We start from the raw sequence: 17,314 nt of genomic DNA on the forward strand, positions 1-17,314 counted from the left end.
ATATGGGGTCTGATATCATGAGGGTCAAGTCTATTTTGATACTCGGCATAAGAGGATGAAGATAGTTTGTCGTCGGTCGTCGAACTCCGGTTATCATGCTAAGTGGTTGTACATCGGGGGTCCGGACCTGGAATTTGTGAGGCCTTGTAAGAAGATCAATCAGGCTACCATTGACTATTTAAATGGTCTGGATAAGTATGACAGGGAGTATCTAAATGAGTTTCATAGGGATAGATCTATATATACTCATTTGTGGTTGAAAGATCAGCACTTCTTGGAGATGCATGATTGTAAGGGAGGCGGATGTTGATCTTTTTTGAATATCGTGTCTTGTGTTCTGACTTTATATATATATATATTTTATTATTAATTTTTTTTCAATTTAACTCCACTTTGCTCGTTGTTTTCGAGTTTTTTTTATTATATAAGTTGGCTAATTCCCTTGCTTCCTTCTTATCTTTTTTGCAGTAGTCGGGGCTTCACTTAAGAACATTCTGAACAGCGGGGTTTGCGGGGAGATGGATAAGGCAATGCTTCTGTTGGTGAAGAGGGCATCGGGAGGTGTTTTTGATGCTGGCAGGGCCGGTTCGTCGAAGCAAAATCGTTCGGTTTCCATCGAACTTCTGGACGATCGCGGTGAGAAGGTTATGGAGGATGCCGGGAAAGTGGTTGTAGATGTTGCTCCTCTGGTTGAACATCCATGCAAGCGTCACCATATTGATATGGAGAAAAACAATGCTGGTAAAACTGAAGCGGATCTCACGGGAGTGAATAAAACTGTTACACTTGTTGGGAACTGGATTCTTATGTCTAACACCGTCGACCCCCGGGCTTGGAGGGAGTCAGCTCATGTCAAGCTTCAACCCTCTGAGCATTGGATAGGTGGTTTGACGGTTTCGCTTCATGCTTTCAAGATTTCTAACTTTCCTCAAGATGCAGTGGCTTATGAGGGGAGACATCGGGATGAGCTCATGGATCAATGTAAAGGACGAATAGGCCGGGTAAAATACTATCCTGTTATTTCCTTTTTGATATTTTGTTGCTTTCGTTGTTGTTGTTGTTTTTTATGGTCTAATTATATTGTTATTGATGGCCTTCTTTTTGCATGTTTGTATAGTTTCTTGCTGATTTTATGCATGTGCTGGAAGAGTACAAGGATGATGTCGGGAATGAGGTTCAGGTTAAGTTGGAGTCTGAGGTATCGGCGCTAAAAGAGGAGAGAAAATGGTTGAAGGCAAGTTTCACCGAGGCCAATAGGCACGCATGTGACTTTTTAACAAGAATGTCATGTTGTCTAAGAGTGTTGGAGAGTTGGAATCTTCTGAGAAAACTATGGCTAAAAAAGTTAAAGAGCTCGAGAATAAGCTTCGAGATGCAGAGAAGGATAGAGATGCATGGAAGGTGGAATATGAAGGCTTGGGTCGTCAGTTAGAGGGGATTAACGACTCCTACAAGGCTATTGTTGATGAGAATGTGAAGCTTAAGGTCGATGTTGAAAAGAGCGTAGAAGATATTGTGTCGGCTCTCGGGGATGGTTATGGCCGCTGCTTCCAGCGGTTTGTTGACGCCGAGCTCAATGTCGAGGGTCATTGTTTTCAAGACTACATTCGATATTTTGCGGCCTCACAACCTGAGTACCCGATTGATGGTGACCAAGCCGATGAAGGAGGTATCTGAAGGTGAGGAATGCCCCGTGATATTTGTAATTTTTATTTCGTTGGTGAATTTGAACTTGTTTCCTTGCTACTTGATCTAGGTGGTTATTTTCTAGATTGTGTTTTTACAGTGGTGGGTAATTTCTGGCGACGCTTATCATTCTTAATGTATCTGTTCTTTTAAAAATTTATCTTTTAATTATATTGAAAAATGATAATGTTTGGGAAATGTGTGTATAAAATTGTTACTTTTTGTAACATATTGAGAGACATGTCATGTTAGTACTTAAGAATTATCTTAAGTGTTTGGGATTTTAATTTTACTATCAGCTGAATATTGGATGAGGTGCTAGGGTTTCTAATTACACTTTGTGTTTCTTTCCTTTTCATTCAATCTATCTTTTTTTAGTTTGATTACAGTTTCAGTATCTTCGTCTTTGCTGTATCAAAGACTTGTGTTTATGAAATCCTTGTAGAAATGTGTTTCTCTGCTACACGAATGTTGTAATATTTTTGTCTATATGATCAATGCCACGTTGTTGAGTTTCTCATAGTAGTTGAGCTTTTACTTGGATGGGCAACCCGTTTTATACTTTAACCGGAATATTATAATTATTTGGTTACCGTGATCAGCATGTTTGGAAAAATTTTGAAATGTTTTAGAATCTTGAATAGTCATAAATTAAAATATCCCTCGATGGGGTCATATAACGACCCTCATTACATCGAGGGTTGATCATTATCTTAGAAGAGCTTTGAACATTACATATAGAAGTAAATTATTGATAGAATTTTTTAAGATGAATACTGTTCCAGGCATTTTTGATTGGTTGACCATCGAGATGTGCGAGCTCATAAGTCCCCGCGCTAACTACCTTCAACACCCGATACAGGTCTTCCCATGTTGGTTTGAAATTTCCCGATATAGTGGGTTGCGATGAAGCAGAGTCTCGAAGTACAAGGTCATCGACCTTAAGGCTCTCGGCTTTGACTTTTTTGTTGAATTATTTGGCCGTATTTTTTCTGCTGTGCGATCATTTGGAGTCGAGATTCTTCTCTTGTTTCTTTAAATAAGTCATTGTGAAAGCGTATGCCTTCGAGAGCCAGGGAAGGATCGAATATCTTGACACGCGAGAGGATTAAGCTTACTTCGACTGGTAGAATAACATCAACCCCATATGCGAGACGGAACGGAGTTTCGCCTACTGCGCTTCAAGGTGTCGTCCTGTAGGACCATAGTACATTCGGGAGTTCATCGACCCAGCAGCGGGGGATTTCTTCAACTCTTTTCTTTAGGCCTTGTAAGATAGTTCTATTTGTTACTTTTGTGAGCCTATTGTCCTGCGGGTATGCGACTGAGGCTTTGATGTGTTGAATTTTTAGTTCCTCTAGGGCTTTCCCAAATTGAGCACCCACAAACTGTGTGCCATTATCGGAAACTAATATCCTTGGGACTCCAAACCAAAACACGAAATATCCCATAAAGAACTCGATCATCTCTTTCTCTTTGATCTTAGAAAGGGGCTTCGCCTCAACCCATTTGGTTGCGTAATCCACTGCGACCACGATGTATTGGTACTGATTTTTGGACTTCAGAAAGGGCCCTACAATATCTATCCCCCACTGGAAAAAGGGGCATAAAGCGAGTATCGAGTTGAGCTCAGTCGTGGGTCGATGGCTTACATTCCCATGTAGCTAAATGCTTGACATTTTCTAACATATTCCTCATAATCTTTGCGGATTGTGGGCCGGTACAGTCCCTGTGTGATGATTTTAAGAGCCAGATTCTTTCCTTCGAGGTGTTCATCGCAGATGCCAGTGTGTACCTCGATCATCACTTGATGAGCTTCCTCCAAGATCAAACACCGGAGCATCGGTTTAGATAGGGTGCGTCGATATAGCGATGAGCCGATAACACATTAGTTTCTTTCCTTAAACATGAGTGAACGGGCTTCATTCTTTCCCCCGGGGAGTTCGTTCTCGAGGATATAGTGGAGGAATGGTTTTCCCCAGTCGAGGCTATTCTGATTCTGATTAATAGATAGTTCATCGATGGTAGGGGACATTAGGATATCGACATATATTGGATCGAGATTAACAGGCAGGTTGGAGGATGCCAACTTGGCAAGGAAAACTGCCCACTGATTTTCCTCTCTATCAACACTCGAGAGCCTCCATGAAGGGAATTTTTTAAGTAGCTCTTGTGTCCGTACAAGGTATTGAGTCTTTCTCTCATTATGTGCCTTGAACTCTCCACTTATTTGTTTTGAAATCAGTTGAGAATCTTCGAATATATCGATGATTTCGGCCTCGAGATCCGTTGCCAGCTTCAAGCCTGCGATCATTGCCTCGTATTCGGCTACATTATTTGTAGCTGGGAATTCAAATTTGAGGGCTTGCTGGATCTTGAATCCTTCCAGGCTGATTAAGATTATTCCTGCTCCTCTTGAGTCAGCGCTAGAAGATCCATCGACAAACAGTAGCCACGGCCTTAACTGATCTTCGTCAGATTAGCATTTTGGCTTTGGATTGACATTCAACAACAAAATATGAGAGAACCTGAGCTTTAATCACAGTTCGAGATTTATATTCGATGTAAAATTGGCTCAGCTCGATGGTCCAAGCAGTGAGTCTGCCCGTCATGTCGGGTTTATGCAGGATTCTCTTGAGATGTTGATTCGTGAGCACATGAATTTCCCTCGCTTGGAAGTAGTGTCACAATTTTTGGCTGGCGACGACTAGGGCGTAGACTAGCTTCTCGACCTGTGGATATCTTGTTTCTGTATCTCGTAGTGAGTGACTAATGTAGTATATCGGGACTTCTTTTCCTTCGTCAATCCGAACTAAGACTGCCGCGATGGTTTCATCGGAAGCTGAGAGATACACATGCAACGGTTCGCCTGGTACAGGCCGAGTGAGGATGGGTGGATCTGTTAAGAATGTTTTTAACTCAGAAAAACTCTTTTTATAATCATCGTTCCATTCAAAATACGAGAATTTGGATGCTTTCTTCATTGTTGAGAAAAATGGGATGCATCTTTTCGACGACTAGGGAATAAGCCTTCGAAGTGCGGCGATACATCCAGTCAGTTTTTGCAAGTCTTTAACGGATCTTGGTTTCTCCATTTCCAAGATTGCTTTTGTCTGATATGAATCTGCTTCAATACCTCTTTGGGTGACCAAAAATCCGAGGAATTTACCCGCGGTGAGACTGAACGAGCACTTGGCAGGGTTTAGCCGCATATTATTGTTTCTCGCATTCTCGAATATTTCATGAAGGTCGAACATATGGTCGGAGGAAACCTTCAATTTTGTAATCATGTCATCGACATAGATTATCATATTTCTCCCGATCTGTGAGGCCAATATCTTATCCATCATCTATTGAAATATGGCCCCCGCATTGATTAAATTGAAAGGCATTACTCGGTATCCGAAGACCCCTCTATACGTGATGAATGTAGTTTGCTGCCAATCTTGGGAGTCCATCTTAATCTGATTGTACCCTGAAAAAGCATCTATAAAAGACAGGAGTTCACTTCCCGTTGTCGTATCAATGAGCTGGTCGATGTTCGGCAGAGGGTAAAAATCTTTGGGGCAAGCCCTATTCACATCTGAGTAATCGATGCACATCCTCCACTTTCCATTATTTTTCTTGAACAAGACGACATTCGAGATCCATGTGAGGAATTGTACCGGTTCAATGAAACCGGCTTCGAGTAACCTGTCCATCTCTAGGTCGATGGCTGCTCTTTTCTTGACAAAGAATGTTCAGTGTTTCTGTCTTACTGGTTTGATGTTTTTGCTGATGTGTAGTGAGTGTCGAGCGATGACCTTCGGGATCCCAGGCATGTCCTTGGGGTCCCAAGAGAAAATTTTGGAGAACTCTCGGATGAGGTTCGTGATATCTTTCTTTAAAATTTCAGGGAATTTTTTTCCAATTCTTGTAGTTTTTTTAGGGTTTCCTTCAAATACTTCTACCTCTTCGATTTCTTCGATAGGAGAGCAAGAGTTTCTTGTGGGTGTGTCGATTAACTCTTTGGGGTTGACGTTAAGCACTTGGTTGACGTCAAGCACTTGGTTGACTCCTAGTTCCTCATCTGCCTTTTTCCTTGGAGAAACTGTAGTTAAATAGCATTGTCTTGCTGTTGTCTGGTCTCCGGTCATTTTTCCTACACCAAAGTCTGTGGGGAACTTCATTTTCAAGTGGAGATGGAAGTTATAGCTCGTAGGGCGGTGATTGTAGTTCGTCCCAGTATAGCGTTGAATCTAGAGGAGGCACTGATCACATGAAACTTGACCACCTTCCAAATTTGACACGGGAGAGAGCCAAAAAGTACCGGCATATCGATGGTTCCCACCATGTGCACTTCATTCCCAATGAACTCATATAGCAGGGTTCGAGAATTCTCTAGCCTTCGATCACCGATGTCCATTCGTGAGAAGGCATGATGATATAATATATTGATGGAGCTTCCGTTGTCAACCAACATTTTTTAACTGTATTGTTTCCCACTCGTGTGGCAATGACAAGGGCGTCTTGATGTTCCTTCGATGAGTTCGGGATGGTAATCATCATTAGAGAATGATATGACTGGAGAAGGATTCGCTCGAGGGCATTTAGCTGTCGAGGGATTGACATTAAAAACTTCTCGAGCGTAAGATTTGCGAGAGTTATGAGAAAATCCTCTGGTGGCTACACCACCAAAAATGACGTCAATGACGCGATCTTCCTCATCCCGATGGTGTCGTTTGGGAATGTCATCTTGTTGCACATAGTGGACAAGTTGTCCTCGGTAAATCTTGCTTTCAATAAGATTGCTGAGTTGGAAGCATTGTTCTGTTGTGTGGCCAGTGTCTTCGTGATAATCGCTGTATCTGGAACTTGGAGGTCTGCCGGGTTTCATGGGCCTCAGTCGGCAATAGTCTGGCTCTATTTTTAATACTGCTAGAATCATCATTTTCACGGTATTGAGCTTGGTGAATTCTTTGTCGGGGCGATTGCGAGCTGCCAATATCTTTCTCTTCGATCTCTTAAAGGGTAGTCAATTTCTCGGCTCTGGGGAGATCGACGGCAATCTTTGCGCCTCTCTCGCGGGTGATCGCGGACTATAACTTCAACGTCGTTCATATCTTAAAGAGCGTCGAGGTGACTGTATACAGCTCACCACTTCTTGAAGCATCATGCAATGCTCTATAATCTGAAATGCCGCTTGTAGAGTTTTTGGCCTCTTCTCAAAAATCTCCTTGAGGAGTAGTCCATGTCGCGACTTATCGATATCCGCTTTCAGGAAATTGACGGCCATTTGTTCTATGAGGTCCGGGATTTCTGCTATTTCTTCTCTGAACCGAGTTAAGAAACTCCGGAGGCTCTCGTTTGATCGTTGGTGCATGGTCAGTAATGACGTTGTAACCTTTATTCCATTATAATTGATGGAGAAGCGAGCCTGGAATTTGCTCTTTAATGTTGACCACGAGTCAATAGAACGTGGTGGCAGATTGCTATACAATCGAAGAGCCGTACTTGGAGGCATGTGGAGAAAAATTGGCATTGGGCAATTTCAGAGTGTCCGAAGAAAGACATACGACCCTGAAAAGTATTGAGAAATGCCAGGGGGTCGGATGATCCGTCAAAGTGATCGAGTGACGGTGTCTTCAGTGTCCTGTCGATACGGGCTTTCTCGAGGACAAGAGATAGGGGGATTTTGCTGACAGTTTTGAATCCTGACTGATTGCGCATTATGTTACGCATTTGAGATATCTCTTATTGTATTTTGGCAAACTCCTCGTGGGAGATGGAATCTGTAGACTCTGTCCTTTGGAAGACGTCACCCGACGGTACCGTGCGCTGTCGGCGTTCACGGGGTTGTGAATACGTCGACTCGGCAGAGGGCTCATACTCATTTATGCATCGTCTTCATCATCATAGTACTGCTCACCCAACCCCTGAAGTGCTAACGTCGTCTGATGTAGCTCAAGTCGGATGCTGTATAATTCACGCTTTCGTTCTAACTTGGACTGCAAGAGGCGAGATTCTTTCTCCATGAGCTCGGGCTCTTCATCTGAGTGCACCGGAGCCTCGGGTTCTTCCATTTTCTTCAGTTTCGCACGCTCCTCTTTTTCCAGATGCAAATGCAGATCACTAGAAAACACCTATTTTCCTATCAAGGTTGGAATTCTTTGACGTTGATCTGCTTTACACTTGCGCTTATTCACCTGTGAATCCGTGACCATGATATCAAGCTGTTGATCGTGACCAGTTTGCTCAGGTGGCGGGAACAAACATTTTGGTTGCAGGTCATCGCGACGCTTAGTAACAGAGGTGATCTCTGCTGTTGTTTCCATGATTTCATTCGTATCGATTTCTTCCATGAATTTGTTAGATTTTAGAATAAAGTACCCCTCCTTCTTGCACCAAATGATAAGCCTCGTGTATATTATTTAATATCCAAGGCTAATGTTTATGGAGATTTTTTCTTTATTCAATTAACCAACCTCTTCAAATGAGGTTGATCTTTTATATTTATGGGGAATCCCACATGGGTTATCTATTACAAATGGGTCTCTTGGGCCTCTATCAAATATTACATAATTATTTCTCTAAGTCTTCCTGGGCCCTTACTCTTAATTTCAAGTTCTTAATATGAGGTACAACACAATGCTAGGATCTTTACTTCAAGAAATTTATCAGATTGGTCGCGGAGACCCATACCTACGGTGAAAGCCTCGGCCCTCGGAAAGATAGAAGCGTCGACGTCTTATTTTAAAATTTACCAAATGGGTATATGCAAGTTTATTTGGAAATAGTGACAACATTATTGTTTATCAAAAATCAGCACATACCCCCCTTAAACTTTGTAATAAGTAGCTATTGTCAGAGAATTGAGACAATGAGCAAAGCTAAAATTTGTTTACAAGCACTGAAATAGAGCCACAAATTGCAGAGAAATTGAAGCTTCATAAAATCTGAAACTTAAAAGAACAGGAGAAGTATAAGGCATATCCCTGACTCATTTGCCTAATTTGCCTAAATGCATTAATTGTATATGATGACTCTGTACACAAATGATAAGTCTACAATTTAGTGAATCCTTGAGATCCAAGTGGATATTATCCATCTATGATGCTAAATTACTAATATCAATATTGTTCATTTATCAAATATTTTGTAATTATCATTCATAGCCCATAATTCATACTTAACTATTGATTCTTCCTTTACGTTGAGGTCAATTAAGAAGAAAATAATGTACTCATTCTGTTTCTATTTTTTTATATAACGTTCAATTTTTTTGCAGACACTTAAATACTTTGATCATATAGTAAAACTAATATTTTTTATTTTTTTAATAAAAATATATAACTAGAACTTTAATTAAAAAAAATTAAAAATTATTATTTTAAATATGTGATCAATAGACTTAGAAATATGGTAAAAAAATTAAAGTGGACATATAAAAAATTAGAGGGAGTATTAGTTAAAAACATTGAACTTTGGGAAATTAAACAGGCTGTGAAGCGCTTATGATTACCATTGACAAATGTGTTTGTGAAACTCGACATAACTAAGTGTATTTTATTTTGAAAGTCAAATTCTAGCATCTCCAGTGCCATATAAACTTCTCTGGATTGTAAAATTCATCAAGCTTCATTTAACAAACACTTGGACAGCGATTCTGTAATTGAATATTGCTAATATCAATAATTTGACAGATTTTAGAATAAGTACTTCTGTTGGAATTAATGTTATATTAGTTAGTTAACCCAACTTAAATGTATGTGTTGTATATGATATTTAAAATGAAAGAGTAGGTGCATGAGCTTCTTCATAATACTATAAAAGCTAATTGAAGGCACAAGAGTTGTAGTATATCTACACAAACCAACAAACTACAAAGAAGATGCAAATACTGAAGGAGAATTCAGGGCTCAAATTTTGGAGAGGTCGAAAAGATAAAAAGTTTCTGAAAAACAAAATGGTAGATACGGATACAAGGAGGGATGCTGATGTAATTTCAGTGTTAGTATGAGAAAGTGAAGTTGTTTCTCATCATAAAAATGAAGGTGAGGTGGTAAGGATGAAAATATTAGTCAAGAAAGAAGATTTAGATAAAGTTTTGCAAATTGTGAGTGCAAATACATGCAAGTCTTCTGACAATTCGTCAGTCTCGTCATCATTATACTTAGAAGAATGCATAAATGCCTGGAAGAGAAGACGCACATCGAGAGCCAACCCAGTGAAGTCAAGGTGTCACTCTACTTCTTCCTGGAGCCCTGCACTTCAGAGTATTCCAGAGTAGTTTAATCTCGATTTATATGTTCTTTCTGCGTTTTTCTTAATTTGTAAGGAATTAGTTTCATTTTTTTTCTTTAAAACCAGATATAAATTTATTTGTTAATGATGTTAGAACTATAGCCAATTATTTACCAGATATAAGCTGAACATTGTGTACCACTTTTCATAAAAATAGGGTATACTAGAGAAGAAACCTGAAGAAATGAAATATACATGTCGAATATGATTAAACATCGAACTAGGAATAGAGATAAAGGTCATGATGTAAACGGACATGCAATATATGCATACTGGAATCCACTCTTAAAACACATCAGTGATAAAATTTCGAACATGGCTGCAGCCATCAGAAAGCACTGATTGAGGATTCAAATTCTATCTGTCCATGAGTTTATATGCTTTTTCGAGAATAAGGTAAACAAGAAAAGTCACAGAAGAAAAATGTAAATAAATATAATTTTTCCTCATAAGTCATAAAACAGAAACTATTCTAAATTCTATACAAAACCACACGTGCATGTGCATTGATAAACAGTGTAATGTTTTTTAATCACCATAGTCTCCTAACTTTGTAATGAGCCGCCAGTTTCAGAGTTCCTTTTAGTAATTCTGATAAACTTGCGTGGATTACCTTTAAAGTCTACAACGTGGGTTCCTTCCAAAAACCTCGACAGATTCAATGTAGACAGTGGTAACTTATCTCAAGTGACGATGAATTGATTAGGTATGTAAAGGGTACTTACATGTTGACAACGGTTTTTTAAAAGTCACCCGCGTACATCATTTCCTAGTTTGTTTTTGCAGAAAGAGCAGTTGAGAATGCTCTTTCCCATTGCTCATTTCTAATTCTGTCAAATGGATGAAAACAATGTTAAGAAATATATATGTTCAGTAAAAATAATGTGCAGATCATATACCAACTCATAATTCACTGTTTCTCTCAAGTGATACATCATGCCAGAAACTTGCACTTAAATTGTATATGTCTTGATGCCCAGTTGTTGGCTATTATGGGGTATGTACTTTGCCTTCCTATGAATAAGTGAATAAGTGATTTTTCAATGTCACCAATCAAATGAAGTTGTAGAAATGATTAATAGTTGTCAAAGAATAATCTTAATTATCACTTTCATAATGAAATATGAGACTGGTCAATAGTTATCAAATATGTTCTATTTTCATTCAAAGCAACAATCATACTTACCTGATCGATTCTTCATTTACGCAGTGGTACAAAAGATATTAATGTATAAGTTAAATAACATAAAACTTTAGAAAAGTTAAACAGGCATGTACAACTGCTTATGATTACCATTGACAGTTGTATTTGCATAACTCAACATAGCGAACTCTCCTTATTTATTTTCAAAGTCAAAAGCTAGCAGCCCCGGGGAATTGTAAGTTCTCTTGATTGTAAAATATGTGAAAGCTTAATCTGACAAAGTTGGACACCTATTATGTAATTTTATATTGCTAATAGAAATAATATGACAGAATTTAAAACAAATAATATAGAATAAGTCTTACATAATTTAGTTAACGCAACCTTTATGTGTTGTGCTAACTTTGTGAAATGCGATGCAGCCAAAGAGGGAAGAGAGAATAAAAAGCCTCTGATTTATTTCATTCAAGATAATGTGTAGGGCACACATGTTTTTTTATATAATATATTGAAACCTAAATGGTATATTACAATACTATCCCTAAACCCTGGACTTTTTTAGCACATTTGAATGGAGAATTTCTTTTTTTGGCACATGTATTCAAAAAATTTCATAAATGGCACAGAACGCCACTTCCTCCGGGGTTTACCCCCGAGACCCAGAAGTAGTGGCGTTCTGGGGTAATATTATTTTTTTTTATTTTTTCCTTTTCCTGCCTAATTAACTTGCACTTTGTGTAAACTGTTTCTAAGTTTCCAAGTATAAAATCAGCATTGAAGACCTATTTTTGGGCCCTAATATTAAATTGTTAAAACATTGTTTTGGTGATTTTTTTTTCTTGAATAGTCATGCAAACCTATTTTTATTATGTATTTTTTGTTTTTTAAAAAAAGTATATATATGACTTTTTTGGCTTTGAAAAGGGTGCCAAGGCAGTCGAGTGATCAATTGTTACGTGGGGGCATGTTTAGCAAATCTCATAATTAATTCCTAGAAAATTATTTTGGTTTAATTTTTTTTATGTTGACTAGTGATGTAAACCTATTTGTAGTATGTAAATTTTACTTTAATTTTAATTTTTTTTGTAAGGTTTTAGTTGCATGGAATATTGTATCATTGGGGAATATTTTTTTGTTGACGAGGCCTTATATTTGATATGAACTAATTTGCTAATAATGAATACTTGACTTGAAACATAATTCTATGACATAACATCAGTTACATAATAAAACACAGTTGAAAAACTGTGCATAGTTCGATACACAATAATAACACGATACATGAATAAAAATGAGTACGATGTAATAATACAAATATTAAGAGCTAACAATATATGAACCGGATCATTTATCTGCATCATCAGAGTCATCATTATCGGAGTTATAATCATCTTCATTGATGTTCTAGGTATGATACTCGATGAACGCTTTCATTCTCTACAATTCCCTCGTTAACTCCTCAAGTTCACGCTGCAACTCGTGGATTTCTGCAGAGTGGGCTACATTCTCTGTGGTAGTTTCTTCCCTAAGAATTTCAATGAGAAATGCTGCACGGGGTTCAAACGGCTCTTCGATCCAACGTTCGTAAATGCAAGCACCGTCAGGACATTTGATAAATCGCCTTCCTGCGTCAATACCCTTTCAGTAGTGCGCTACAACAACTAATTTTTCACAAAAACAATAATCCAAATTTGGGATTGAAGACATAATTACTTTTGATGAGTGTGACTTTATGAGGTTGTAACTCTCTATTTATAAGTGATTTGGTAAAGAAGACATAAGCTACTTTGAAGAACAGTTCACGTGCTAAACATACCATACAATTATAGTTCATATTTAAAACTTAATTGTGACTTGTCATTGTTGCTCTCACCTGCATTATTTTCAAAATTATGGATTCATTATCTGCTGTAAAGTGACATCGAAACTCTGTACATGCAATGACTTTATATACAAAGCCTTATCTTTTCCTCTTTATTTCATGTATAGGATTTGACTTGTCATGTACTGTTTGAAAGTGTCATTCGACTTTAACTTTTTCACTGTTTATCTCAAATTATTGAAAATGCTTGCATGTGGTTTCAACTGTTTACTAATAAAAAACAGTAATTCTAAAATAAACTGAAATGAGAACCCAACTATTAATGATAATAATATTACAATAAAGAAAGATACGACTAACACAGAGCTAGAATGCATAAATCCAAAAAGGAAAAAAAGGCCACTCAAATCAGAACTCAATAATTCTTGTCAAGTTTGTTCATCAGACATGTAATCATCGAAAATGTAATCCTCATTCTGTAATAGTCTGTGTTGTTCTGCTTCCGTAAGCTCTCTACCAGAAGCACGAACTGAATCTTTTGCTCGTTCGAACATATAATAACGACTCCTACGCAACAACATAATGTAATTTTCCCGTCGAATACAAGTCACAACTTTAACCACTTTTCGCCTAAATTCAGACCAAGGAAGATTTTTATGAGGGCGAGGATATATGGATAGAGAACGATGAAGCGGAACCCTTACACTCATCACAATAAGATCATGTGTAAGGCTTTTAGATTTTTCAAGTCGAAATTCCCATTCTCGGCGTACACCAGCAAAGTACTCCACTGGATCGCTTACCCTAAGACTACGGTAATCGTCATCTCTTTCACTTAGCAACCACTTGTTATTTATGGGCGATGACATCGTAATACTTCTTGGATGTAATATGTGTGAGGGTGTATAATTTATATAGTGTAAGTAGTCGGGTGATAAAGAAAAGTTAATAAGACTAACAATTGTGAAACATAAAAGTAATCAAGATGTACAGGCTGTTAGTATTGTTAATGTACGTGTCATTACTGCCACCCATGTGAAATATGACAATAATTTGTAGACCCTTTCCCGTGAGTACTTAGTAGAAAGCACATGCAAGCAAATTAAATAATTGTGCAGGAGGAATACTGAAAAGGGCCATGTGGAAGTCAAATCATATTAATGAAATATAGAGGAAAGTGTTAGGTCACACAATACTTTAGAAGGGGGTTGAATATAGTGTTTATACAATCAAATCGATTTTTCAACACAAGTATGTAACATTAATCAATTATATTCAATATAATAAACTTTGTTACAATAGAACAGTTGTTCTCTCTCAGTGATGAACAATATCACTAAGAGCTGCAAGGTTATAATATATAATGTTTCTCGTGAATGATAACACATATAGTGTAAACCCTAAGCTGTGTTTATATAGTACACAGTTACAAGATATGTTCTAATTGATATGGAATATAATTTTGTGTCCTAAAATATATCAATCAGATATTATCTTCTACAAGTCTTCTAGTCTTATAACTCTCCATGCATATCTTCTATTATTTTAGTCATGATCCTTTCCTGTAAATCAGTTGCTTTCCTTATCTGAAGTACCCGCACTTAAGTCCTGATATAAATTCTGACGGCCTTAAATTCTGATATAAGTTCTGACTTCAGTAAGTTCTGATTTCCAGTAAATCCTGATATTAAGTTGTGAAACTAAACACAACATATTAGACATGACATCTCAAATATATCTAACAATCTCCCCCAACTTGTAAATTATAAAAAATATACAAGTTAATAGATTTGATGATGTCAAAAATGTTTAAGTGCAAATGCAATAAGAGTTTATTTAGACAACTAATGATAACTTATAGTCCTTGTAGCTTTTACCAATTTTACTGAGTCAATATGAATCCAAAGTGATTCTTGACAAAGTTTGATATCAGCTTCTCTTTTGCATTCCTTAGGACTTGAGCTAATGTAGCTTTGACTTGCTTCAATTCTTCACCCTGACTTCCAATCTGGTAGATTACAGTCCTAAGTGTTGAGATATGATTACTTTCCAAACCATCTCCAAGTCTGATCACTCTTGGATGAGATGAGTCTTCATTATAGCATATACATTTCTCTTTCAGAATGACTTCAAGTTTAGCAGAATCCTTCTTCATTGGAATTTCACTTCCATCATCTTCAACTATATTTGGAATGAATTCTGTAACCCATGATCTAGAAATTCTTGCTTTATCCCTTATGGTCTTCATGATGAAATTGGACCATCTCCTAGTAATCTCAGACTTCATCTCTAAAAGATAATGAAAGAATTGAAGTTCTTTCAGAGATTTGTTCAACACATCTGATTCTGACATAATATATGTTCTTCCATCTTCAAGAAATAGAATCAGTTTTTCTTTGACATTACTTTTATCATGAGCATCCAGTAGCACTTGAACAGATATCACCTTATCAAGGTGTTTCAGTGTAACTTCTTCAAGAGGTTTGTCAGTCAATAAGAATGGATCTCTTGTAAGTACTTCAACTCATGTCTTGATCGTGGCTTCTTCAGAACCTAATCCAGCTCTGTCTCTTGCTTCTCTGGCTTTCAATCCAACAGTCATGAAATCAGATAGCAGTTGGCTTTTCTTAGAATCTGATGGATTAACATTCTTCCATAGGAGTTTTCTCTTATCAGCAACCGTTAATTTGTTCAAATCAACTTGAGCACTGTCAGAGGTTGATGTCTTGATGACTTGATCAGAATTTGCTGTTTCTTCTGTAGCTTACTGTTCTTCACTCTGAACAACTTGAACTTTACCAGAGGTTGTCTTAGATTCTTCAGTTATCTTCCTTCTTTTCAGAGTTTCAACAGTTTCATCTTCAGCAGCTATATCATCAAAAACTTGAACCATTTTGCATATTGGTTTCATCAGGAGTTGAGGAATCTTCATCTCCCGTGGCTTTGTTGGTTCATCAATCTTTCCTTTCCCTTTATCCTTGGGATCAATTTAAACTCGTGATCTTATCTTGGGCTTTGAAGCCTCAGAGCTTTCCTTGATCACAATGCCTTTTACCTTAGGCCTTGAAGGTTTCTTAGCATTAGAAGCTTTAGACTTAAGATTTATCTTCTCAGCTGCAAATCTAGCTTCTTCCTCCTTGAGAGTCTCTAAATCCATTTCAGGATTATGGTTGAGAAATAGTCTCCTGGTAATTTCTTCATCAAGTGTCTGAATCTCGGGATCTTTATAATAGACTGTAGTCTCTCTTCCCTTCAGCTTCAGAGTTTGCAAGAACTTCTGAGAGTCTTGACTTTCAGCTTGAATCAGAACATCAGAACTTGATATCAGATTTTGATCATCAGAACTTGCTATCAGAACTTGAGCATTTACAACTTCAGGACTTGTCTTCTGATTTTCTAGAATAAGAAATTAGTTTCCTTGAAGAAACTTTGCTACTTTGCCCTTGACCTTGACCCTTGCCCTTGGGTTTCCCCGGTCATCTTCCTTATCATCCTTCTTCTTTAGTACTTGACTAGTTGAGCATTTGGACTTCATTACCTTCTCCCCCTTTTTGGCATCATCTGGTAGGAGTAAAGATAGAAGAAGTTCTACTGAAGATTGGATTTCATTCAGTTGAGCTTGTTGAGAGGCTTGATTCTGCAGGACCTCAGTCAGTTGGGCCTGTTGCTTTTCTTGAACCTTCTCAATAGCTTCTACTTTCTCATGAATAGGTCTGATAAACCTGTTCTTGTCCAGCTTGATCATCAGGTCCAGCTTGTCAGCATTTTCCTGTAGCTTATCAACCTTGGCATGAGTAATGGAGTTTTGACCTTGAAGGCTTTTAATACTGAGAGTTGTGACTTTAAGTTGAGCTTTAAAGTCAGAGTTTGTCATCAACTCATCAGCTTTAGCAATATGTTCTGATAGAACTTTGGAGCTTGGAACAAAATCAGATTCATTCCATTTCTTGGTCCATTCAACTACTCTATGAGTTTCTTCCCATGGAACAGGAGCATCTTGTTCAACAAACTTTTTAATCAATGCCTCCTTTCCAAGAACTTGAGCTGGTGTGTTAACTGGAGCTGACTCTTCAGAACTTGCAAGAAACTCTTCATCTTCTGACAGCACAAGTGTGTGTGTGGCTGTTGGAGATTCTTGTACAACTTCATCTGTTTCCACATCCAGAATTGGAGTATTTGGAACTTCAACATTTATTGGAGAAACAGGTGGAATTGTCACTTGTCCTTGTGGAGCTTCCAGAAACAGGACAAAAGGAATGATTAGCCTATGAAGGTCAATTTCAGGACTTAATCCTGAATCTTCAACTGGAATATTTTCTTTGATAGGAGAGACAGGAGGTGTGATCATTATGTCTGGAACAATGTCTTGAGCTTGAGGT

General features: G+C 37.8%; 2 protein-coding genes across 2 annotated transcripts; both read right to left on the reverse strand.

Moving 5' to 3' along the window:
* Positions 1 to 3,574: 3,574 nt before the first annotated feature.
* LOC141674458 (uncharacterized) lies at positions 3,575 to 4,298 on the reverse strand. Its single transcript, XM_074481166.1, has 2 exons — positions 4,215 to 4,298; positions 3,575 to 4,150 (listed from the first exon to the last, which is right to left on the reverse strand). The coding sequence occupies exons 1-2, from the start codon at positions 4,296 to 4,298 to the stop codon at positions 3,575 to 3,577; spliced, it is 660 nt and encodes a 219-aa protein (XP_074337267.1).
* A 2,474-nt stretch (positions 4,299 to 6,772) lies between these two features.
* LOC141674459 (uncharacterized) lies at positions 6,773 to 7,207 on the reverse strand. The gene has a single exon (XM_074481167.1). It carries the CDS (start codon positions 7,205 to 7,207, stop codon positions 6,773 to 6,775), a length of 435 nt encoding a protein of 144 aa, XP_074337268.1.
* Between the last annotated feature and the right edge of the window lie 10,107 nt (positions 7,208 to 17,314).

This window comes from Apium graveolens, chromosome 7 (assembly GCF_009905375.1).
Source record: "Apium graveolens cultivar Ventura chromosome 7, ASM990537v1, whole genome shotgun sequence".
NCBI classification, from domain to species: Eukaryota; Viridiplantae; Streptophyta; class Magnoliopsida; order Apiales; family Apiaceae; genus Apium; species Apium graveolens.

Coding starts and splice junctions, on each gene's coding strand:
- LOC141674458 (XM_074481166.1), bottom strand. CDS start 4,298: ATGACGGGCAGACTCACTGCTTGGACCATCGAGCTGAGCCAATTTTAC. Junction 4,151..4,214: donor GAACTGTGATTAAAGCTCAG/GTTCTCTCATAT, acceptor GACGAAGATCAG/TTAAGGCCGTGGCTACTGTT.
- LOC141674459 (XM_074481167.1), bottom strand. CDS start 7,207: ATGCCAATTTTTCTCCACATGCCTCCAAGTACGGCTCTTCGATTGTAT.